This window comes from Loxodonta africana, chromosome 12, assembly GCF_030014295.1.
Source record: "Loxodonta africana isolate mLoxAfr1 chromosome 12, mLoxAfr1.hap2, whole genome shotgun sequence".
Lineage (NCBI taxonomy): Eukaryota > Metazoa > Chordata > Mammalia > Proboscidea > Elephantidae > Loxodonta > Loxodonta africana.
In genome coordinates this window covers 58,898,006-58,921,123 of record NC_087353.1, presented here as the reverse complement: position 1 = coordinate 58,921,123, position 23,118 = coordinate 58,898,006, and the positions used below count along the sequence as shown (strand labels likewise).

The 23,118-nt window shown below is 54.9% G+C and overlaps 1 protein-coding gene across 8 annotated transcripts in view; it reads right to left on the bottom strand.

The window, feature by feature from the left end:
• Positions 1 to 306: 306 nt before the first annotated feature.
• MGRN1 (mahogunin ring finger 1) overlaps positions 307 to 23,118 on the bottom strand; it is a 77,650-nt gene continuing 54,838 nt past the window's right edge. The window contains exons 8-18 of one of the 8 annotated variants that reach the window (XM_064295523.1): positions 22,331 to 22,378; positions 20,259 to 20,327; positions 17,232 to 17,391; positions 14,653 to 14,762; positions 12,537 to 12,602; positions 10,607 to 10,833; positions 9,046 to 9,169; positions 8,769 to 8,814; positions 7,849 to 7,938; positions 5,220 to 5,264; positions 3,863 to 3,976 (exon numbers count right to left, since the gene is read on the bottom strand). In XM_064295523.1, coding sequence (XP_064151593.1) covers positions 5,224 to 5,264; positions 7,849 to 7,938; positions 8,769 to 8,814; positions 9,046 to 9,169; positions 10,607 to 10,833; positions 12,537 to 12,602; positions 14,653 to 14,762; positions 17,232 to 17,391; positions 20,259 to 20,327; positions 22,331 to 22,378 — 981 coding nt within the window. In that variant the 3' untranslated portion in view covers positions 3,863 to 3,976; positions 5,220 to 5,223. The other 7 variants (XM_064295522.1, XM_064295524.1, XM_064295520.1 and 4 more) reach the window with 7 other exon arrangements.

The following is a 23,118-nucleotide window of genomic DNA, read 5'->3' as shown; positions in this document are numbered from 1 at the left end:
CATGCGCAGCCCCCCCCCCGCCGCCGCCGTTGCCCAATAGCTGCGCAGCCCAAGGAGGCCCCGCCCACTGCCCTCGAAACCACAATCCCCAGGATGCACTGCCCGAGACCTGCGGCCGACTAGTGTCTCCTCATTGGGTGCTCGGGAGAGGAAGGCCGTAGCCGATCGCTTCACCCGCGAAGATAGCGGCGTTTTCCCGTCGCACCGCGGCTCCTCTTTTACAGAGGCCGCCCCAGCCGCGCCTGGGGCCGTGGAGTACGAGCCGGCTCCGCAGCCACGTCTACACGGCTGGTCCACCGCAGAGGCGCCTTGCTGCAGCTCCCGCACAGCGGCGAATGCCCCGAGTGCGGCCTTCCCACCTGTGGGTCCGCTCAGCCCCTGCGGCCCCGCGTGGAGAGGGGGAGAGGGGGACTCCTGCCCCAGAAGTCACCGGAACACAGCCGGCTGAGACCTGACACCAGAGGGGACAACCTTCCCTGCCAGGCACGCATGCACAACAGCCCTACTGCCCCGGCGCGACCACCTGCCGAGCACTTGTCCAAAGACCCAGACCCTGGTCTGACTCCAGAAGAGCAAGGAAAGCCGCACGCAGCTCTTTCTGTCCCACCGTCACTGTGCCCACGCTCAATCCTGCCAGCTGGGGAATGGCAAGAACCCTGGGATCCCCAACCCAGCCTGCTGCGGCAGAAGTGACTGAAGTCCCAGCTCTGCATCCAAGTTGCTTCCAAGTCAGGCACCTTATATGTGGTACTGTGGGAGGAAGTAGAGTCTCCCCAGTTGACAGGCAAGGAGCCTGGAGCTTCCGAGAGGGGCAGGACGTGCCCAGGGGCACCCAGCAGTTGGTGATAGCACCAGGCTCCCATCCTGCTCCCACTCAGTGCCCACAACAGAAAAACTCAGGGTAGGGCCTGGGTACTTACCACCTGTTCCACACAGGAAAAGGAGGTCACTGGGGGCTCAGGTGTAGGAGAGACAGTCTGAGGAAGCAACAGGATTCCCCAAATCCTGAGAGGGTACCTGCTCTCCTCATCACAGCAGGCTGAGCTCCATGCGAGTGTGAACTTGCTGAGCTGCTGAGGAAGAACACCGGCCTGCTCTTGTAGGATGGGTGGCCAGGCAGGGGGCCATCACGCACAGGCTTGGGGAGCTGTGCAGACAGCCCATGCTCCTTAGCACCAAGAAGGCTGCTGCGAGCAGGCTGAGGCAGCAGGACAACAAAGATATGCAGTGGGTGGACAGGGCCCACAGGAACTCACTCCGTGGTCCATGGGGCTGGTTTGCCAGAGGTGGGGAATAAAAACCCAAAGAGAGCACCTGTCCCCTGCTCTGGCCAGGGGCAGGGGTCAGAAAGGGCAGCCATAGGGAGAGACCAGAGTCCAGGGTGCATAAGCAGGTCTGAAAGGGAGAGACCAGCGAGGGGAAGGGTCCCTCCCCTCCCCACCCATCCAAAAGAGGGCCCATCTCCAGGCAGTAGAACCCAGGACCTGCGGGGGCAAGGTCACGGGGGCAAAGCTTCCCTTGCCTCAGCCTGCCTCAATATGAGACATGCCCAAAGGGCTGGGACTGTCTGCGGAGGTGCAGAGAAGGACTGGATTCAGCCCAGCTTTAGGGCCTGAATACCCACAGGCCCTGGGCCGGACCAAGAACAAACCCGGATTCTGTCCTCACCCCCTGGGCTGGGGTCAGAGGGGCCGTACGTGCAAAGGAAGGAGCTGGGGCCCACAGTGCTGGGGTGGGTGCATGTGGGGACCATGATGCCCCACTGGAGGGGTCAGGCTTTAGCTGGGAACCCATCTCCTGGCAACCACACTTGTCCTCTCACCTCATTCTTCATGAGACCCTAGGGCAGCTTTACCTCCGTGATCAGAGCATGCCCCTGCCCCGCCTAAGACACTCTGCAGGTCCCAACAGCCCTTACAATAAAGCTTGAGCTCTGCATGCTCTGGGATCTTTCCAAGTTTTCCCACATCTTTCCACTCCACTCACACCTAGGCTCTCTGCCTCCAGGCCTTTGCACCTGCTGCCTCTGCTGTGGGACAACTCTTCCGGCTCCTTCTCATCTCCCAGGTCTTGACTTAAATGTTGCCTCCTCAGAGCAGGCCCCAACCTCCCTGGTCAAATCAAGTACCATGTGACCTCTATCGTGTCAACAGTTTGCTTCCTTCCTCACAGTAAGCAGCATGGATTCTGCATTCAGCATGTCTTGCTGACAGGAACACAATGCCTGGGACAAGCCATCTCTGTGATGGAGAAGTGGGCTCAAACCACCCCTTGTACACCTCAAGGCCTTGCCCCTTGGGTCCCCTTCCCTCCACCCAAGACTTGGCAGTGATGACGAGGAAGATAATGGCTGGGAGCAGCAGCTCTCGCCTGTGGTGGCCGACAGTGGGCCACACACAACCTCACTTAACCCTTATCCCTGCTGGGGCAGCCAGTTGCCACTGCCACCTCACACATGGGGAAACTGAGGCTGAAGAGGGTTGAGTGACTGGCCCGGGCCATGAGGTGGTGCTTGCACAGTCATGAGGGTATCCAGAGCCAGCCCTGACCACTCAGTGCCCTGCCAGCTGACCATGAAACTGCTGGGGGTCCGAGGGGAAGAGTGCACCCCCATGTGGCTACACAGGAAGAACAGGATATTACTGCATGATTTTATTACTATAAATATACAGTAAAAACAGACACAAAACTAGCCAATCAGATTACAAGTGATAGCACACATAAGGGTGAAGGGAAAACCAGCACCACCCTTAACACAGAGCGGTGGCACCAACACTGACAGCAATAGGAGGGGAGAAGCCTGCTTGAGTGTGTGCATATTAGGGGGTGGGGTGCCTGAACATACTGCAGGACAGGAAGCGTGCTGTAAAAGCTGAGTGCAGGGGCAGGTGGCCTGGGGGAAGCAGAGCTGCAAAAAGGTGAGGGTACCACGCGCAGGATCAACTGCAGGAAAAGACTGACGGATTCTCCCAAGTGCCAAGATGTGCAAAGCCAGGGCCCAGCCAACCCAGCCACAGGGAGACGCTGGGGGCACGGGGTGGGGGTCCCAGGATACTTCCCGCCCCGGAGCCACAAGGACCCCTCCCTGCTGGCTAGAGGCCCCTGCGGGGCAGCTCTTGCCCTACAAGTACCAGGTCCAGTGCCAGCCCCTATCATCTTTCTGCTGCTCAGAGGGTTATCCTAAAATACATTGCAGTGGGACCCCATTCCCCAGCAGGTCCACTCCAGGAGCCGCAGACAACAAAAGTCAAAGAGAAACGCACAGGGATGCTGACGTGGCATGGAAAGCCGGGGCAGAGGCGCAGGCCCCTCGGGGCAGCCAAGTCTAGCAGGAGGCCCCCACCTGGAGGCATGAGACGCAGGTGGATTGGGGCCTCCAAAAAGCTGTGGGCAGGCCACCACCCAAAACCACCAATGCACACCCTGTGTCTGTACCCTGCATCCCAGCCTTGTCTCCAGACCCCTGCCTGCCCCAAGGGTCCCAGCCAGCCAGCAGGGGAGAGGGGAGCAGAGTGCGTGGCCCAACACGGCACTACTTGGCCAGCAAAGGCTCCTCCACAGGTCAGATGAGTTCCCAGGCATCAGCCCGCCCGGCTTGGGGCTGGGCCCCACCAATGCTAGGCCACCCAGCCCTGCTGCCAACCAGCGGCACAAGAGGAAATGGGGTAGAAAGCTGCTCTCCTCCATTTGTACCATTTACAAATACGCCGACTGTAGAAAAAAGGGGCATTAGGGGACAGTCCATGTGCTCTTAGTTGAGGGTTGTTTGGTCCTCAGAGCCAGTGGCTGCGGACACGTGCAGATGGGAGGCTGGGTCGCACTGGGTCCAAGCGGCCCCTTGCCAACGCCTGCTAGGCCAGGTCTCAGAGGAGGCTCAGCTTGGTGGCCCCGGGGTCAGGATGAGGGCCACCCAGTGGAGGCCAGGGGGGGCCGGCGGTGACGAGGCTGTGGGGCAACTCCATGGAGGCAGAACATCCTGCAGGTGGGAAGCAGAAGGGTTATGCTCAGCGACCGGTCCAGCCTCACCTGCTTTTCTCACCACCGGGCCTGGGGGTCCACCCTCCATGAGCCCAGGGCAGAGCGCCTGCGGAGCATGGGGAGAACAACGGTTCTCTCAGGTGAGGCTCCCTAGTCTCCCACAGCTGCTGTCCTGCAGAGGCCTTTCCAATGGTTCAGGACGGAGCTCAGTAGATGCCAGGCTGGCACCAGCCCTGGTGATTCCAAGCCCCTGCTCAAAGCCACCCCAGCAGGTTTCTGGGGCGGGGGGGGGGGGCGGGGGTTGCTTCCTTGGAGGCTTTCTGTCTCATTTCCAGACTACCCAATGATGCTGTACGGCGCTCCGTCCTTGACTGTGTCTGCCCCCTGCCAAGCTCACATGGATGGTCTGTTTCAGGCAGGCAGGGTCAGCCCACACTTCTCAGGGCCACAGAATGCCAGATAGCCTGTGCCTGCTGCCCGCCCACCCTGACACTCGGGTGCCATGAGCTCCTTCAACCAGCAGGCCAAGAAATGCTTCTGCACAGTCACCTGGTGGCCTGGGACACAGAACTCCAACTCAGCAAGGAGGGGGTGTTTCCTAAAGGGGCTCAGCTGTGCCATAGCCCACAGGCCCAACAGCTTCTCTGCCTCTAGGCCTGTCCTATTTCTTACTTCGGAAGTTTTACACAAATCCCAACTCTCAAGAGCACCTCCCACTGACATGGAGGCTGCAGCCGACTTTAGAGAAGGGCTGGGCCCTACCTCCACAGAGGGACAAGATCAGGAAGAAACTTCTCAAGGAGAGAAAGGTGTTTGCAGGAACACAAGACTGGCCATCCAGTCAACAAAGAAAGAGACACCTGAGCCTAGTCTGGTCAGGTGAGCCACACCTTGAAGCACGTTTCCCATGTGGGCACTGCATGAAGCCCTGCTTACAGCAGGCCTGGGCGGCCCACACATGTCTGGGCTGAGTCGCCATCTCTCGGGACCCTAACGACTGAAAGACTTGACTGGCCCATCCAGTCCAGGTGGGAAAGCCTCTGGCTCCAAACGCCACCAGCCACCCCCTCAGAGTTCATCTTTAGGGTGAAGGTGCCTGTGAGAGCTTGGATTCAGAATCTATGCCCATGGGGGATGCCGTGGATGGGGAAGACGACCAGAAAACCTGAAGGTACTCATCTCACTGCCCTGCCGGATGCCCGTGAAAGCCACCTCGAAAGCGAAGAAAGGAGGTCACGTACCAGCTTACTCCTCTATACCAATAGAGCAGGAGTCGGGACCCAGGGCTGTCAGAAAGGAGGAAAGACAGACGGAGCTCAGTTAGCAAAGCGCTCGCAATGTCTGCATGAGAAGCCAGGGGAGGGCGACACAATGCCTGCGGCCCACATGGAGCTCTGCTGAAGCAAGGGGGAATCCACCAACAACCGCTGAAACCAGAGTGCCGGGCCCAGCATCACGTGAGGCCTGCCCATGCCATGCGAGCCATCCAGCGGCCCACAGGGGGCAGATTTCCCAGCACGAGACTCAGATGCTGTGGTGTCACTTCTGCATCTTAAAAGTGAGGGCCTAGGGCTGGGTGCTAGGGCTGCTGAGGGCTGACCCCCAATGGGGGAAGGTGCGGCCCTAAGGCCTGGGAGGGCCCCCACCTCATGGGTCCAGGACACTGGGGGCCTGGGCTTTTCCCATTTTACATATTTCCCCCCAAAAACAAACCAAACCTGTTCCTATCTAGTTGGTTCCAACTCATAGTGACCCTACAGGACAGAACAGAACTGCCCCATAGAGTTTCCAAGGAGCGCCTGGTGGATTTGAACTGCCGACCTTTTGGTTAGCAGCCATAGCTCTTAATGACTATGCCACCAAGGTTTCCATTTTTCCCCAAATCGCCTCTTTTCCCATCAAGAGGGACACAGAAGTTTACTGAGTTATGCTACCGCCACAGGGGATGACTGTGCAGTCGATGAAAAGGATGCGTGCAGGTGTGTGTGTGTTCACATGCACACACACACGCTGAAAAGACATATCCATGCATATTCACTGATTGGATCAATCAGGACTATGCATTAAGGCCCCAGTCATACACATTCACTGAGGTCCCAAGGACTATGGGACCCAGGACCTTGGAGATCTCAGGTAGAGCCTCCAGGATTGCTGAGAGCACCCATGCAGGGGTGAGGGAGCAACATGTCCCTGGGGATAGTAGAGGCCTGGAGCCAGGACCTTGCCTGATCTGACTCTACACTTGTGTCCTTTCAGTTACAGTAAATGGGTCACCATAAGCATAGGTACTGGTTTTTGAGTTCTGTGAGTCATCCTAGCGAATTATCGAATACACTGGGGCCATTGAGAGCCAGCAGACAGCCTGGCATTTACGCGTTCAGCAGGGGCTGAAAGGATAGAGTCTTAACTTTTGCAGATTCAACCCTGGGTGGTTAGAGTCAGAAAGAATCAAAGTGCCACGTGGGTGGCTGGTGTCAGAATGAGAAGTGGAAAAGTGGCGACATGAGTGATGTTCCCACTTTGGAAACCAACCTCATGTTGGCTGTTATCATGCACTCCTCACCTGCTGTTTTTAACTTCCTGCTACCCAATACCCACCACAGTCCACTGTCATACTAAGGAGGCCAAGACCCCTGCCCAGGGATGAGGCCCGAGATCCCTGCATTCTGGCCTAACCAGCAGACGGAGCAGCTGTGCCTGCCTTGGCTGGTGCCATGGACACTCCAATGCTCTGCAGGCCCCTGGGAGGGGCAAGGAACGGGATCCCTCCAGATGCCCGTGGCACCATGCAGGGCCGAAAATCATACTCCCGGCTCCCAGAGGCTGGTATTCCTCATGCGTCATGTCTCTTGACAGAGCTAACCTGAATGCCCGTGTTATTTCTAACTGTGTGGGTCCTACACTCGGCTTTTGCGCATGGGTTTATATCTGGGGGAGGCTCTTCTGTGCCAATAAAAAAAACACTCTGCTTTCTCACATCTGGGGACCCTGACACCTGCCTTATCTAAGGGGCCCTTTGCACAGGGAGTCTTTCACACCAAAGCCCATCATAACCATCCCCACCCCAGACTGACGAGTCAACCAGGAGGACCAAGCAGCGGCCAGTCTCGGAACAAGGCTGGGGGTGCCGGGCTCTGCCAGGCAGCTGCTTTGGAAGTTCTGTCTTGGGCTTCCAGTACCTCTGTAGTGTCTAGCAGCCAGCACAAATGATCTGAGCACCCTTCCTTGCTGCCCAGGGTTTGAAGCAGTGAAATCTGAACCTCGCAGGCAGAGGACAAGGGGGCTGGCCTAAAAAGCTTTTGTGAAGGGGGGAGAGAAAAGCAAGGCCCTTCCCACTGTCCCTGGCCTCACTTGCACCTGGGCACACAGCCTGCCGTCTGAGCCCTGACCTGCGGCACACTGCTTCCCCTGAGTGCCGTGGGAGCCCGTCTGCTGCTGGGGCAGGTGGGTGGCCCAGAGGTCACTGTCCCTGCTCTCTCTGGCCTGAACCCCCCACCTAACACGAAGCCACATGCTTGCTTTTGGGCTTTCTGTCTGTAGCTCTACCGGACGATGGCCCCCAAGGGCAGAGACCCTGTGGCTAGCTTACCCAGCACTTGCCCAGTGCCCCTGGGCTTGTCCCACAGATGGAGAATCTCAGGTGGGAATGGCCTGGCAGTCGGGCTCCACTCCAAAGAGCCAGTGCTACAGGAGGGGTGGCTGTGAAACCTGCCCTGGCCTGGGTCCTGTGTTGGGTGGACCCAGGCATAGAGCCAAGGGGACAGGAGGCCTGGCTCCCAGCGGCCAGCCCCTGCCGCATACCAAGGACAGAGACAGCACAGGGCCCTGGCTGGGCAGGTGCCCCGAGCCCCCATGGTATGAGAGCTGTACCTGGCAGGTAGATGTCGGCGGGTGGGCCGAGGCCGCGGTGCTCGGGGCTGCTGTCCTGCAGGACGCTCTCAACGGACGGGGCCTGGCTCCCTGCAGTGAGGAGGGCCAGGTCAGTGACCCAGAGGCCCACGAGCCCATCCGTCCCTCCACCTGGCAGCTCACAGCCTCAGACCCTACCCCAACTTCCCACCCAGCCTTGCAAGAGCCCCAAAGGTAGATGGTTCCTTTCCTCATTTTCTTTCTCCTTCCTTCTCTTCCTTGCCTTGGATCTTTTGTTTTGATTACATGAGTATTCAATGACCACATTTTAAAAAAATCAAACGCTGATGGCTGCTAACCACTTGTCATCCTCCCAGGTGAGCGGCACAGCCTCCCTTGAGGCCCCACCCCAACGGCTCTGCCACCCTTGTCTGAGGCCAGGACGGAGTGCTGCCTTACATGCATGTGTAACTATGCGTACACATCAGGAGGGCAGGCAGAACGTATCTAACTGGAGTGGAATTGCTGAGAGGGTGGAAGGAGAGTGTTTCACCAGCCCAGAGACAACCCCTCAAAACCAGGGCAGGAACCACACTCTGGAGGTGGGGGCTGTGAGCAGGCCCAGACTAAGATGTGACTGGGTGACTGATACAGGGGGGACAGGCCTGGAGGCTGATCTGTGAGTGACCCATAGTCCCTGCCAGACCACATGCAGAGATGACCAGGAGTGAAGCAAAATAAATGCTACTAATAAACCCTGGCACAGGCCCTGGAATGGGTATGGCGGGGCAACCAAGAGCAGCAAAGGACGCTGCCGGCCACCCCTGGGAGTGCTGCCCCTGGGAGGGGCAGGCTGTGATTGAGTGTGGTGGGAGTGAGGGAATCTCATGCCTCGAGAAACCTCTAGAAGAGTCAAGCTTCTTGGGAAGGAGAGGGCTCACCTTGCTTTAGCGATGACATCTCGTCAACCTCTTCCGTGATGAAACTCTAGGGGATAAAGAGGAAAGTCTGGCTGGCGCTCCAGTGCTTAGGACTGGTGCCATCAGCCATGGTCTGGGGCCAGCTCGCCGGTAACAAGGCCACATGTGGCCAGGGGAGAAGACACGGGAGGCTGCAAGTATGGCAGGGATGGGCAGTGGGAATGGGCTCACGAGGGCAAGGACACAGATTCTGGAGGCAGGCTGGGCCAGGGTGGGGAAGGAGTGAGCAGTGCCTCACCTCAGGGGAGCTGCTTTCCCGCTGTGCCAGCTCCACGCTGCTCTGTGGGGGAGGGGCATCTGAGTCCTCTGAGAGCTTCTCCTCATCCTCTTCGCGGATGGGGGATGACGGCGACCGCAGGGTGCTGGGGGTGGAAGGGACAGGGAGTGAAGGTGGGCGCAGAGGACAACTAGACAGGAAGCATCAACCCCTCTGCTGGCACAGTGGGGCAAAGGTCCACCAGGATCTACAGAGAAGGCGTTCACTGGGAGGTGTTTCTAGTGGTACCAACGAGCTAGCCCAAACGTCCAGCAGTCAGGGGATATTCACAGACCCGTGCTGACAAAAAGGCTCCATGACATGCATGCTGGCACAACTCTTTTTTTTTTTTTCCTTAAAGGAGAAAAGAAACCACTGATGGTATATTCTTGGAGTGAGAGGACTGGGGTGAGGGGAGTATCAAGAAAAGGACTCCCATCTTTTCTGAATCTTTGGAGTTGTTTGGTCACGTGTGTAAATCAGAGGCGAGCCTGGGTGTGGTATTATAGAACGTACTTCTTTACACTCTTCTATTTAAAAAATTAATACATGTGTGGAAGGAGCTGACCCAGTGGACCTGCTCTCTCTCTGCTTGCACGTCTCCAAGGGAACTGTAATGGACCCCTGGCCAACCACTGGGTATGTGACCCTCGGGTTCTTTGTGTTAAGAGATGGACGAGTCTGGAGCAATGGACCATGCTGTGCTGGCTTGTCCAGGTGGCTCTGTACGAGCATCAACACTGACGATGGGCACTGGCTTCATTACTGGGCCCTGCGCTTTGGCTGCCACGACTGGTCACAGAGCAGAATGTGCTTCTCATAAAGTCCTCAGATCCTGAGACTCTGATGGCCTTCCCTGGGCACACACGTTCTATGCTCTCCCTGCAGTGTGGCCAGGGACAAGGACAGACACCAGAAGCCCTCTGCATTCCACCAGACACCACTGCCTTTGCTCTGTATGCTCTGTGTAATAAACCTTGCTGTCCTTGTTAACTGAAGTCAAAGTCGGCCCCCGACTCATGGTGACCCCACGCACAACAGAATAAAATGCTGCCTGGTCCTAAGCCATCCCTGTGACCAGTTATAGATCAGATCGTTGTCATCCACAGGGTTGTTGTTTGCTGATTTTTGGAAGTAGATCACCAGGCCTTTCTTCCTAGCCTGTCTGAGACTGGAAGTTCCACTGAAGCCTGTTCAGATACCACAGCAACATGCAAGCCTCCACTGATGGATGGTGGCTGCGCATGAGGTGCACTGGCCAGGAACTGAACTCAGGTCTCCTGCATGGAAGGTGAGAATTTTAACACTGAACCACCACAGCCTCGGTATAATAAACCTTAGCCGTGTGTATAAGCCGCTAGTGGATCTCGTAAGTCCTTTTGGTGCATCACTGAATGATACAAACTATTTAAAGCCACATATAAACCTGATTTAAATTTCATATAAAATAACCACTTCCCCTCCCTCCCTGGGCCCACTAAGAGCAGGGGTGGGGGTCTCCCACACACCTTACCCAGGTGAGGGCCAGGCAGAGCAGACTCACCTGTCAGGAGACCTGTTCCGCGGCTTGCCCTTCAGGTGGCTACTGTCCACGACCTGACTGATCCCAGCAAGTGGACAGCTGGCCTGGGACAGGGCGTCTGATGCCCCTGAGTAGGTGATCTCCTCATAGAGGGGGGCTGAGGGGATGGCAGGGGAGATGGCCCGAAGGCCGTTGAGCGCCTCGAGCAGGGAGATGGGCTCATAGCCTGGCGGGATGCTGTCAGGACTCTGCGGGGACAAGGGTGGGTGAGGAGGGCTGGCTGGTCAGGCGTCCCTGTTTGGGACCCAGAGCCCCAGATGCTGAGCTCGCAGCCCCAGGAATGGTCTACTCCCCAAACCTTCTCTGGAAATCTGTCTGTGCCACCTTCTGGGGACGTAAACACCCCGCTCCTGAACTGCTCTGGAGAAGGGCTCCCCAGCTCGAGGCGGGGGGCTGGGGGGCCTGAGCTGGCAGTGATGGACCCAGAGCTGAGCTCGCATAAAAGGTACAAGCTCCAGCCAGCCGGCTGAGGCAGAACACCAGCCCTGGCCCTGCCTCCGCCCTTAGAGGAGGATACAGATGGGACTGGATCATCCTGATGCTCCCGACCACAAAAGGTTGTGGGTAAGGGAGGCACTGTCACTTTGAGGGCACCCAGACACCCACACGTCCCATATCGGTGCCCAGGATGGAGGACGAGACAGGCATCTGGCTGGAGCCACCCTACCTTGCCTTCGCCAGCCCCTCCCTGGCTTGTTCCTGCCTTTGCAGGGAGGGGACAGTGAGAGAGGGGTTAGTGACAGCAAGGAGAACCAGGAGCGGGTGGAGAGCAAAGCCATGCTGAGGAGAGGCCACTTGGGGCGCTGGTTCCCAGGACAGGGTAAGCCTGGCCCCCGGGGGCTGCACTGGCACAGGCCTCCCGCCTGGCTCCCGAGTCCCTTCATGGGCCAGGGTGGCGTTTGTGCAGGTGATGGCCACTCCAGGAGGTTCCACTAGGCACCCCTTGCTTGGTTGGAGTGGATGGTATCAACAACGCTGAGTCTGCTTTAGGGTTGCTGGTGAAGGAGGAGGGAAGCCCGGTACTGGGGAAGGTGAACTGGATGGCAACACCCGCCTTCACACTCACTATACACGGCAGGGGGACCATGCTCCCAGTGGCCCCTCCATGACGCTCTGGCCGCCTGACCAGGAGGCGACCCAGCACCCCAGCGACCCAGCACAGGGGCTGGCACTTCCTGCCTCAGCCAGCAACTCCTGGCCACCAGTCAGATGGGCTTCCTCCATTTCTCAGACCCTCACCTAGCCCATCAATTTAAAGGTGAATGATTACTCTGGATCCCCTCACCCCTCCAAAAATGGAAAAAATGTAAATACAGGCTGACTCCCCCTCTCTCCACGTTGACAGAGGACATGGGTTGAAGCCAGGCCTCCCTGGGCCGGTGGGATGGGTGGCAGTTAAGTCCCTGGGAGGCTCCAGGCTTCCCGGCCCCCTGACCCTGCAACCTGAGACGCAGGGAAAACACAAGAAAACCAAGGTCCTTGGGAGAGTGCGGGAGCGCACACAGCATGCGTGATAGGCGTCGTTTGCAAAAACAGCAGCAACGTTAGTTCCACCGCTGACATTCATTCCACTGCCAGCAAGAAAAAAAAGGGAAACGAGGCCATTCAGGGAGACCACAGGGCAGAAGCAAAGCTGGCGGGAGGAGGCGGCAACGAGGCCGGCAGGGACTGGCAGGACACTGGCTTTTTGCCTACAGACCTTGAGTGAGCTTTGCTTGTTCCACAAAACTCCCTTCCAGGGCGGGGGCGCTGGGACTGGGGAGAGCGGATTCAACAGGTTAAATGAACCAAACACATTTAGCGTGGGGCGAACATGACTTCCCATCCTTGTCCTTTGTAAAAATGAGGGCACAGGGCAAAAAACAGAGCTGTAAGGACCAAGCGCACTTACTGTTTCCCTTTTGGGTTTCTTGCTGGCCAGTGAGGCGGGGTGCGACTTTGATTTTTTAAAGGGGCACTGTCGAGATAAAAATCACACATTTTACAACTACCGCCACACCACTTGCATGAGAGCGGTGGAATGGGGCCCTTGGAGAAGACACTCAGACCATGGGACTCGTTAAACGCAGGTTCTGACGCAGGTCAGGTGCAGCCAGGGCTGTGTTGCTAATCAGCTCGCAGAAAGCCCAACACCCACCACCCATGGTCTGAGCCAGGAGCGAGTGGCAGACAGGCCAGGTGCCCACAAAGGCTCCAGTATCAGGCAGGGCCTGGCTGGGCCTGGGACAGGGACACTGAAGTCACCAGTCAAGGCCACAATGAGCATCGAGATCAGGCTCAGCTCAGTGTCATAAACCTATCACAGCATCCAACTCTTCAAGACAGCTAGGGGGAGATGTCAGCCCCAAAGCAGCCCAACACCCGATTATCTGCACAGACTCTGCAGGGTTCTTCATGGTGCTTGCTATGAAGGCCTTTCGGCAGAACATGAAGGTTAGGACCAGGCCCTGGGCTGCGAGAAGGGTCTCCTCACTCTCGGGACAAGCGGAAACAATCACCTGGCTGCCGGCCCCAGAGCTCAGGAGGAAACAGACCTTCGGCCACCAGGGCACAAACCAGGAGGGGGCAGCAAACACTGCCACCACCGCTGCATCCACCCTTGTAAACTCCTATGCCTCCTCTTTCATGGGCAAATCACACCCAGGCGGCGTTCCCACTACTCCAAAAAGCATGCCGCTGGAGACAGTACACACATGCACAACAGACCCCACGTGACACAGGTGAAGGGAAGCCGGGGGTGGGCCTGGGGTGGTGGGCCCTCCACCCCGAGGGCCACTACACCTCGGCTCCAGCTATGAGCCTACAACTTTGGATTTTGAAGGAGAAGCCAGGTGTCCAAGTTTGAAGGGAGCATGGTGATTATCAATGTGGCTCCGATCTAGAAGCACCCTGGGGCGAACATGCCTCATCCGCCAACGGCGGTGGCCCAGCTCCCGAACCTGAGGATTCTGAAGCAGGGGCCGCAGAGCAGTCATGGTCCTGGAGTTCAACCACCCAGAGGTTGCAAGGGCCTTAATCCCTTGGTCCAAACCACCTCATCTGGGCACTGGGGAGACGGGTGGACTCACCCACTGACCACATGCAGTGCCAGCAGGGACAGACCCAGGGCCACTCTGCCCTTGGCACTGTCCTCCAGGGGCTCCTCACTCGCTTCCCACCCCACCCCCCACCTACTCACTCATCTGTCTGTCCCCTTCTAGCCACCCCACCTGTGTGTGTGTCTCTTTCTCAGTATCTGATTCTCTCTGTCTCTGTCTGCATCACTGTCTCTCTCTCTCTCCATCTCTTTCTCCTTATCTGTCCACCTCTCAGTCTCTCCCTTTCTACACTCATCTCTGTCTCTATATGTCTCTGTATCTCTGTGAGTGGCTCTCTTCATCTCTCCATGTATCTCTGTGTCTCTCTGCATCTCTGTCCATCTCTCTCTCCTTAGGTTCCAGAACTCAGATTCTAACTCCCCTGTTTGCCTGAAGCAGGGTCTACGGTCAGGGTATCTGCAGACCAAATCTGGAGAACATTTTCTGAGACTCCTGTGGTCCGCTGTAGGCAGGGGTACACGAAGGCAAGTGTCCCAGCCACCACTGGAGGAGAGGTCTTCAGAGGGAAAATGGCATTTCTCAGTCATGAACCATGAGCTCCCTGCACGCCTGGCATGGGGAGGGACTGTGGGCAACACAGGGCTCACATCTGCTCATTCTCAGGATGGCGAGGGAGATCATCAGCCACTGCAGCCCCCTGCTGGCAGGACCACCATGTGCTCACTGGACCCAGGATAGGTGGGCCCATCTAAGGCCTCTCAGCCATCCCTGGGGGCCATGCCTGCCTGATGGACAGATGAGGACAAAGTAGCCCGACTGGGTCCTGCCTGGTGCTGCCCTGAAGGCTGGGCTGGGGCCGGCCTCCTTCCTGGCCACGCTCCACTACTAACCCTACACCTGGCCCTGTGGGACACCTCCAGAGCTCTCCCCGCCTCCCGCCAGCCCACAGGCAGGAGGAAGGACACTTACAGAGTGCTCGTCGTGGTCCACGCTCTGGGCTAGGACAGGGCTGAAGGAGACTGGGGACAGAGCCCCTGGCTTCTTCCGCACAGCCCGGATCTGTAGGAGGGCCCGGAAAGCTGTGGCAAAAGGGAGAGGGCTCGTGTCAGGTAACTGAAAACCATTCCAGCCCCACTGAGGCCCTCCAAGCTCTGGGGACGCCGACCACCCCCACCTACCCCTTCCCACCCTGCAGCAGCATCCCTGGGACAGCCCATGTTTCCAAATCAGAGGCAAGGAAAGTCCTAACAAGATGGCCCAGGGAAGGGAAATGGCTGCTCTGGAGCTGGCCAGGGGTGAGGCCTGGAGTGGAGTTCCTAAGGAGCAGGCCGTAAGACACATACAAGACCCCACGTTTGTCTAAACCCACAGAACATGAACAAATCCATCTTGGCAGAAGTATAGCCACAATTCTCCTTATAAGTAAGCATACTTAGAACATGTTTTCAGGAGGGACCAGTCTCTGGAGATGGACATTGTGCTTGGTTAAGCAGACAGTCAGAGAAAAAGAGGAAGACCCTCAATGAGATGGACTGACATAGTGGCTGCAACAATGGGCTAAAGCATAACAACAATCATGAGAAAGGCGCAGGACCGCAGAAGAAGGGTGACTGTGACTGTGAGGTGACTGTCTGCTCCCCGGGCACAGAAAGACCCTCCATCACACACACCCTGGCCCCAAGTCCCTGATGATCCACTTCCTGACATCCTGATCCCCGTCCCCACCTGTCTCCTAGCAACCCAAGAGGAGTGTAAGGGAGCGAACTGATGAACTGAGCTGGCCCCTCACACCATGCTGCTCTCAGCTCAAAGTCCATCCAGCCTCAGGGGTGCCTTGTCTGCTGTCCCTCCAGGGCCCAGCACACACCCACCCGCAGGCTCCCCTCCCAGCCCTGCTGTCCTGCCGTGGCTGGGCCTTCCTCCTGGGTTCTGGAGGCCCCTACATGACACGGCCTCAGACTCCACATCCACACACTCAGCCTGTCCACAGCCCCTGAAGAACCACCACTGCATACATGTGCACATTCACATGCACACACTCACGCATGCATGCAGAAGCATATGTACACACGTGTACACACACGCAAACACACAATCACACCCTTCCCACAGCCCACATGCTGTCCTGGGGAAGGGGAGGGACAATCACACGACAAGTTGGTATAGTTGCTTCCAGTCTGTGGGGTCAAGGGCGTATGTTCCGACGCTGACTCCAGTTCAAAGCCCGCCCCGACCCTGCAGAGACCTTGGGCAAGTCCCTCCCTGTGCCCCCAAAAGGGCCAGGGCAGGCTCCACAGCCGGGGTCAGACTGTGAGGCACCCCCCATCCCTCTCAGGTCCATGCCCGGCACAGAAGCTCATGTGAAGTGTTGGTATTTTCAACAAGCTTCCTGGTGATGCTGACCTCACACCCTGGCCTGAGAACAGCAGAAGGGCATTCTTTTGTTTTTAAAGCAGTCATTTACCTACTAACGAACGTTTCCAAGATGAGACAGGTGTCCTGCAGCTCCACAGGCAGCCCCCATTAGTGCCCCTGACAGGTGGAAAACCTACTCGGAGGGCCGAAGAGGAAACAGGCCCAGGGGCCACAGGGACACCAGCGTGATGCTCATTTTGACCGAGGGAATGTTCTACCCTGAGAGTGTCTGACTCCCTGTATTTGAAGACAATTACTGTATTCAGAATTCTGCCTAACGTGATGATTGAGAAAACTGCTGAAGGGTTCCAGATCAATTTTATACCAGCACGTTTTCCCCTTTTCATGTTTACAATAATTTTTATCAAAATAAATTAATTTCTGCAGAACTGCATTTCAAATTCTCATAGAATCTAGACTTTCTGGAGCCATGGAGGCTGGATGAACCCCTGAAACTACTGCCCTGACATAATATTTAAACTTTAAACCAAAAATATCCCCTGAAGTCTTCTTTAAACCAAACAACAGTTCAGCCTCACTAGTAAAGAATGTCTGCCTTGAGTATTACGCTCTTTTAGGAACTATCTATATAGGATCAAACTGATACCAGCAACTCAAAAGATTAGCTAGGAACGTTAGGGGGCAGTGAGCTTATGCTCATGGGAGGAACAGCTCGGAGAAGGAGGGTGGAAGTCACTGCACAGCTCGAAGAACATAATCAATGTCACTGACTTGTATATGTAGAAACTGCTGACCTGATGTATGTTCTGCTGCGTGTTATCAACAAAAATAAATTTAAAAATACATATATAAATTCAATTCCATGTAAGCTCTAAAATCAACACTTGATTCACTGATCAACTTTTCTCCTGTTTGAGTTTCACACATGACATCTGTCCCTGAAGCATTCTCTCATGGCCATTATTTCTAACAAGTCCAATGTTCTTAAGACTCAGATTCTGAGGTCGCTGTCAGTTTTCTGCTGGTAATTAACATGTGTCACCACGCCAACTGCAGCTCCCTGGGACTGCCCCCTGGTACAGGACTGCCACGCTGTGCCCAGGACCTAATCTCCTTCCAAAAGCTTCCCCTCCCCACCCAGTGCAGGTGTGGCTGGGGCCCGCAGCACTCACGCAGCCGGCAGATGGGGCAGTTGTTGGCCTGGTAGCGCAGGGTGTCAGCACAGGAGTTGCAGAGGCAGAGGTGGCGGCAGGGCAGGATCAGCGTGTCGCGCAGGTCTGACAGGCATACCACGCACTCGTTGCTGTTGTCACTGTTCTCATCGTCCGAGGGCTGTGGAGACAAGGACCCGTGGGTTGGCCTTCTGAGGGCCAGAGGCTGGGAAGCCAGGGCTGGTGGGGAGCAAAGAGGCTGGAGCCAAGGAGGGGCCCATGCTGCCTCAGCTGGCCTTGTCTGTCCCCAGCACAGGCTCCAGTAGAGAGGCCACTGCTGCCTGGGGGCAACACGCAGGCCACTCCACCCCAACTGCAGCTCCCCACTCAGGTAGGACAGAAACACAGAAGTGTTGACTGGAGAGCATAGGACCTGGGGTGAGACCAGTCCAGGAACCGTATCCCAGCCTGCTTCTCACTTCCTGTGCAGTGCGGGTGGCCTACTGCCTCTTGGAGCCTCAGTCTGCCCCTCTAGAATGGTGTAGCATGCTGAGCACTGGGTCATCACATGCAAAGCACTTACTTAGACACTTGCACTGGCACTCCAGTCCTGTCACTATTAATCGTTTTTTCGAGGATTCCAAAGCCATGGCCTTATACGGGCCTGAGAAGTCTTCAGGAAAGAAAACCACTGTGCTGGTTTAACCCAGCATCTTCCAGACTAACAGGACTAGGGAGGCTTTTAAGTGACCCAATAACATTCTAGGGCCCCGGGGTCCCTCAGACTCTGGTTTGGCCAATGCAAGCTTGAATTTTGATCAATACAAGTGCAACAGAGCTGGAAGCTGCTGCTCAAAGTGGGAGTTACCACCCTCTGGCTGTAATCTGCCACTGGTGTCCTCCCCCAGAGCCTGCAAATGACACTGCAAGGGCTGTGACTCAGACAAGGTTTCAGAGATGTCTGGCCAAGAGCAACACTCGATGGACACCATGCTCCAATACAGCCCCTGCCAACTACAATGCAGGGAGGGGAATCTGTGATCCTCCCCACCACATACACACCCCTGATCAAGAGTACAAAGGCCTCTCTCTATTCTTCAGAACCAAAGAGAAAATGTGGAAAAGCTATGATGCTGAGGAACATATCTTCACCTTGATCAGAGGGTACCCACTTATTTCACTAAAAATATCAACCAAGTTTAACATGTCTGAAAATTTTTCATTAGGTAATGGCAGCTTTAAAATAGGAGTCAACAATTCTGGCCCTCCGCTCATTTTTGTAAATAAAGTTTTATCAGTACACAGTCACGTCAATTAAGTTACATATCATCCATGGCCACTTTTGTGCTACATCGACAGTAGGAAGCAGATGTGACATAGACCTGATGGCCTGCAAAGCCAAAAATATTTACTATCTGGCCCTTTACAGAAAGGCTGCCAGCCTCTGTTCTAGAACATCTGAAGTGAGCAGGGATACTTTATCTGAGGCTAACTCCTAAAGGGCTAAGGCCTGCCCAAACTGCTTCTAGCTGGTTTCAGCTATCCTGAGAAAAGCTGGATGTGAGGCTTCCAGAGAGATTTTATGAAACAGGTGACAGTACACTTTAAAAAGGCAGACAGGTGTCAACTTCTCTCTCTGCTACTCTCTTCTGGACTGTGAGCAAAGACCACAAAGCAGGCTCAGACCAGAGGAGATGGAGCCCTCCTGTGTCCTTTCCTGTCCCTAAGTCAGAGGTTTACATAATAAACCAGTGAATTTGTTTTAAAAAAAAAAAAAGGGCAAAATGTTCTATAATCTGTTACCTTAAAAAAAAAAATTTTTTTTGGAGGCCAGCATAGCAGGGGCAGGGGTTTGGGGACCATGATTTCAGGGGACATCTAAGTCAACTGGCATAATTATAAAATCTATTAAGAAAACATTCTGCATCCCACTTTGGAGAGTGGTGTCTGGGGTCTTAAACTCTAGCAAGCAGCCATCTAAGATGCATCAATTGGTCTCAACCCACCTGGAGCAAAGGAGAATGAAGAACAACAAAGACGCAAAGTAATTATGAGCCCAAGAGACAGAAAGGGCCACATAAACCAGAGACTATATTAGTCTGAGACCAGGAGAACTAGATGGTGCCCAGCCACAATCAATGACTGCCCTGACAGGGAACACAACAAAGAACCCGAGGGAGCAGGAGAGCAGTGGGATGCGGACGCGAAATTCTCATAAAAAGACCAGACTTAATGGTCTGACTGAGACTAGAATGACCCCGGACGTCATGGTCCTAAGACTCTCTGTTAGCCCAAGACAGGAACCATTCCTAAAGCTAACTCTTCAGACAGAGATTGGAGTAGGCTATGGGATGGACAATGATACTGGTGAAGAATGAGCTTCTTGGATCAAGTAGACACATGAGACTATGTTGTCATCTCCTGTCTGGAGATGAGAGTGTAGAGAGAGTCAGAAGCTGGCCAAATGGACACAAAAAGAAATAGAGGAGGGAAGAAGTGTGCTGTCTCATCGGGGGAGAACAATTAGGGTATATAGCAAGATGTTTACAAATTTTTGTATGAGAGTCCAACTTGATTTGTAAACTTTCACTTAAAGCACAATAAAAATTAAAAAAAAAAATTAAGACTGGAAAGGGGTTAGATGAGAAGCTTAGGGGGCAGTGAGTTTATGTTAATGGTAGAGGAATAATTTGGAAATCTGTTGAGAACGGTTGCACACCTCGAAAATGTAATCAATGTCACTGAATTGTACGTGCAGAAATCGTCAAACTGTGTATGCTCTGCTGTGTATGTTTTCAGCAAACAATAAATTATTCTTTAAAAAATTAAGAAAAAAAAGGATGGAGCTTGGGAAGCAGCCCAGGACCCCTGGGTGAAGGCAGAGAAGAGGTCTGGTTCATCTCTGTCAGCCAGAGACCCCTGGGTGAAGGCAGGGGAGGGGGCCGGCTCACCTCCATCAGCCCAGAGCCCTGGGTTAGATCGTTCAGAGCAAGCTGGCTCCCGTGAAAGCGGGACTGGGCCGTGAGGGGTCCAGCCTCGAGGACATACCTTCGTATCCTGGTTGTTCTTGTTCTCGATGCCATAAATCTCCTGCAGCAAGTAGCTGACTCGGTCCACCTGGAGGGCAGAGAGGCATGCTGGGCATTCTCTCAGGTTCTGCTCTCACCTGGCACAGCCCCACTTCAGGGAGCAGGCCCAGTTCCAAGTGAGGCTGCGGGGTTACCTGCTACCTGCCCAGCCAGACCAGCATCACAGGACGTGGGGCTGCTGCCCCAGGTGGTCTGCCCATTACAGACAGACTGAACCAAGCTCCATGGGGGCCCGGCACCCACACCCTATGCCCACCTCACTGCCCCCATTCCCTGGGGACAAACCGCTCTGACCCCATCCACCACCAGCCCCTCAGAGTGATCAGAGTTGAGGCTGGAAACTGAGGTCTCTCAGGCACCAAATGGCAGCCTGAGCCGCTACTACTTTATAAGAGCTCCTTCCACAAAAGGAGAAAATGTCTCTCATCTCCAAGACACTGAACCCATTTTCTACAAATGGCGTTGCCCTGCCCTTCCTCCCAGGTAATTTTCAAAAGCGGTCTTGAAAGCCGCTCCCCCAAGCCGCTTCCCACGGTCCCACGGACCACGCACAAGCACCTCTATGGAGAGCTGCCTGCTGCTGCGCACCTCCCAGGCAGATGCCTCTGAATGTCTGTGCTTTGGACCCTCTGCTAGACCTCCCGGCGCTCTCTCTACCCACCTTTTAAAAAATAACAAACACCTTTCCCGGTTGTGGTCTGAAACAGGGAGGCGCACCTAAGCAGCCACACACAAGGAAAACTGCGAACCATGGCCTTGAGACACACGCCCCACCCTTGCCCACATTAAAATCAGTCTCAAAATCAAAATCTAGCTTAGCTCTGTTTAGGGGACCCCCATCCTAAATTCCTGGTCCTTGTTCAAGGCCACCAGGAGTAACTCCTCAGAGCTCCTCACGTGTAGGACCATGAAATTAACACCCCCAAAGAAAAACAGGAGTCTGGGCCATGTGGCTGGTATACAGCTCCCACTTATTCCAGAATATTTCATGCTTCCTCTCCAATGTTGAAGTCAATCCGAGTCTTTACCTGAGATGAACAATTTTTCAGCAAATCATGAGGAGGATAAGGAGGGTGTAGTTTTCTGTGTCCTGTTTCCTTCCTTCCTCTATCCATTCCCTTCAGTAAGTACTTACTGAAGGCTTACTATGTTCCAAGGAGCCCTGGTGGCGCAGTGGTTAAGCACTCAGCTGCTAACCGAAAGGCGGCAGTTTGATCCCATCAACTGCTCCGAAGGAGAAAAGACCTGGAAATCTGCTCCTATAAAGGTTATAGCCTAGAAAACCCTACGGAGCAAGTTCTACTCTGTCATGTGGGGTTACTATGAGTTAGAATAAACTCAACAGCAACAGACCAGGATGTTGTGTTACTTTTAGGTTTTGATTCAACAGTGAGGTCTGGTTGTGGACCTGGGGCTGGCCCTGGAAGGTAAGGTCAGGAGAGAGGGGGCCCCTGTGACTGTCAGGAGAACTGCGATGTATGGGGAAAAGAAAGGGCCAGAATGGAGGCACTGGGAGTGCAGGCTTGTATTTACATGTTATAGACAGGCAGCACAACGGTTTGGGCTGGCTGTTTTAACCCACCAAGTGCTCTGCTGGAGAAAGATGCAGTCTGCTTCCATAAAGGTTACAGCCTTGGAAACCCTATGGGGCAGTTCTACTCTGTCCTACAGGGTCACTACGACTTGGAATCGACTCGACGACAATGCTTTTTTTGTTTTTTTTTTTAGTACTGTGTCCTAGACACCAGGATGGGGTTCAAGGGTGGACCAGGGACAGGCGTGTGGCAGCCGTGGCTGGTATACAGTGGCATGCAGTACACACGCACTCACCCAGTGTCCTTGTTCCAGGTGCTCCAGCTCACAGCCCAGCGGAGGAGCCAGCAAGTCCACAGGCACCAGGTGGCTGGAAGCAGCAGCCAGGTGGCCCAGGCAGAACAACGCGCACAGACTGCTGGGCTCCGTATGTGTGTTCACACGTGCATGCATCTTTTAAAGCAAAAAGGCTCACGAGAGCAAGTCAGACCAACTTACAATTTGCTTCTGCTTTAAAGGTTTCACGGAGAAGCTGCCATCCATGTGCTGCCAGGAGGAGAAACGCCAAGGGTAAGTCGGTGGAGCTGGTAACTCTCAATGGTCCTAACTGAACACACACACACACTCCTATGCACACAGCAGACAGACACACAGACACAGACACAGACACACGTACACATGCAGCAGACATACATACACACGTATGCATAGAGCAGGCACACGTACAGACACCCACAGACAAGATGCAAAGACATAGAAACATACACAGACACAGTCACACATGCAGACACACAAATGCACACATAAACACACAAACACATGTACATATACGGCAGACACAGACACATGCACGCACATAGCAGACACACACATAAAGACAGTCACACAGAGACACATACAGACACAGTCACACAGAGACACATACAGACATATACGATGACCAAAACAAAAAACCCAGTGCCATCGAGTTGATTCCAACTCATAGCGACCCTAAAAGGCAGAGCAGAACTGCCCCACAGAGTTTCCAAGGAGCACCTGGCAGATTTGAACTGCTGACCCTTTGGTTAGCAGCTGTAGCACTTAACTACTATGCCACCAGGGTTTCCTATATGATGACACATGTACGCATACAGCAGAGACACACCACACACACACATCCCTAACAAAAATGTGTCCCATAAAACGAGGTGGCCTGGGGCTTCCAGGTCTGGGTGGAAATAAAGGACAAAACCCTAAAACCTGCTGAAAGGCCCTTCCTTGGTCAGTCCACGCCCATACCTAGACAC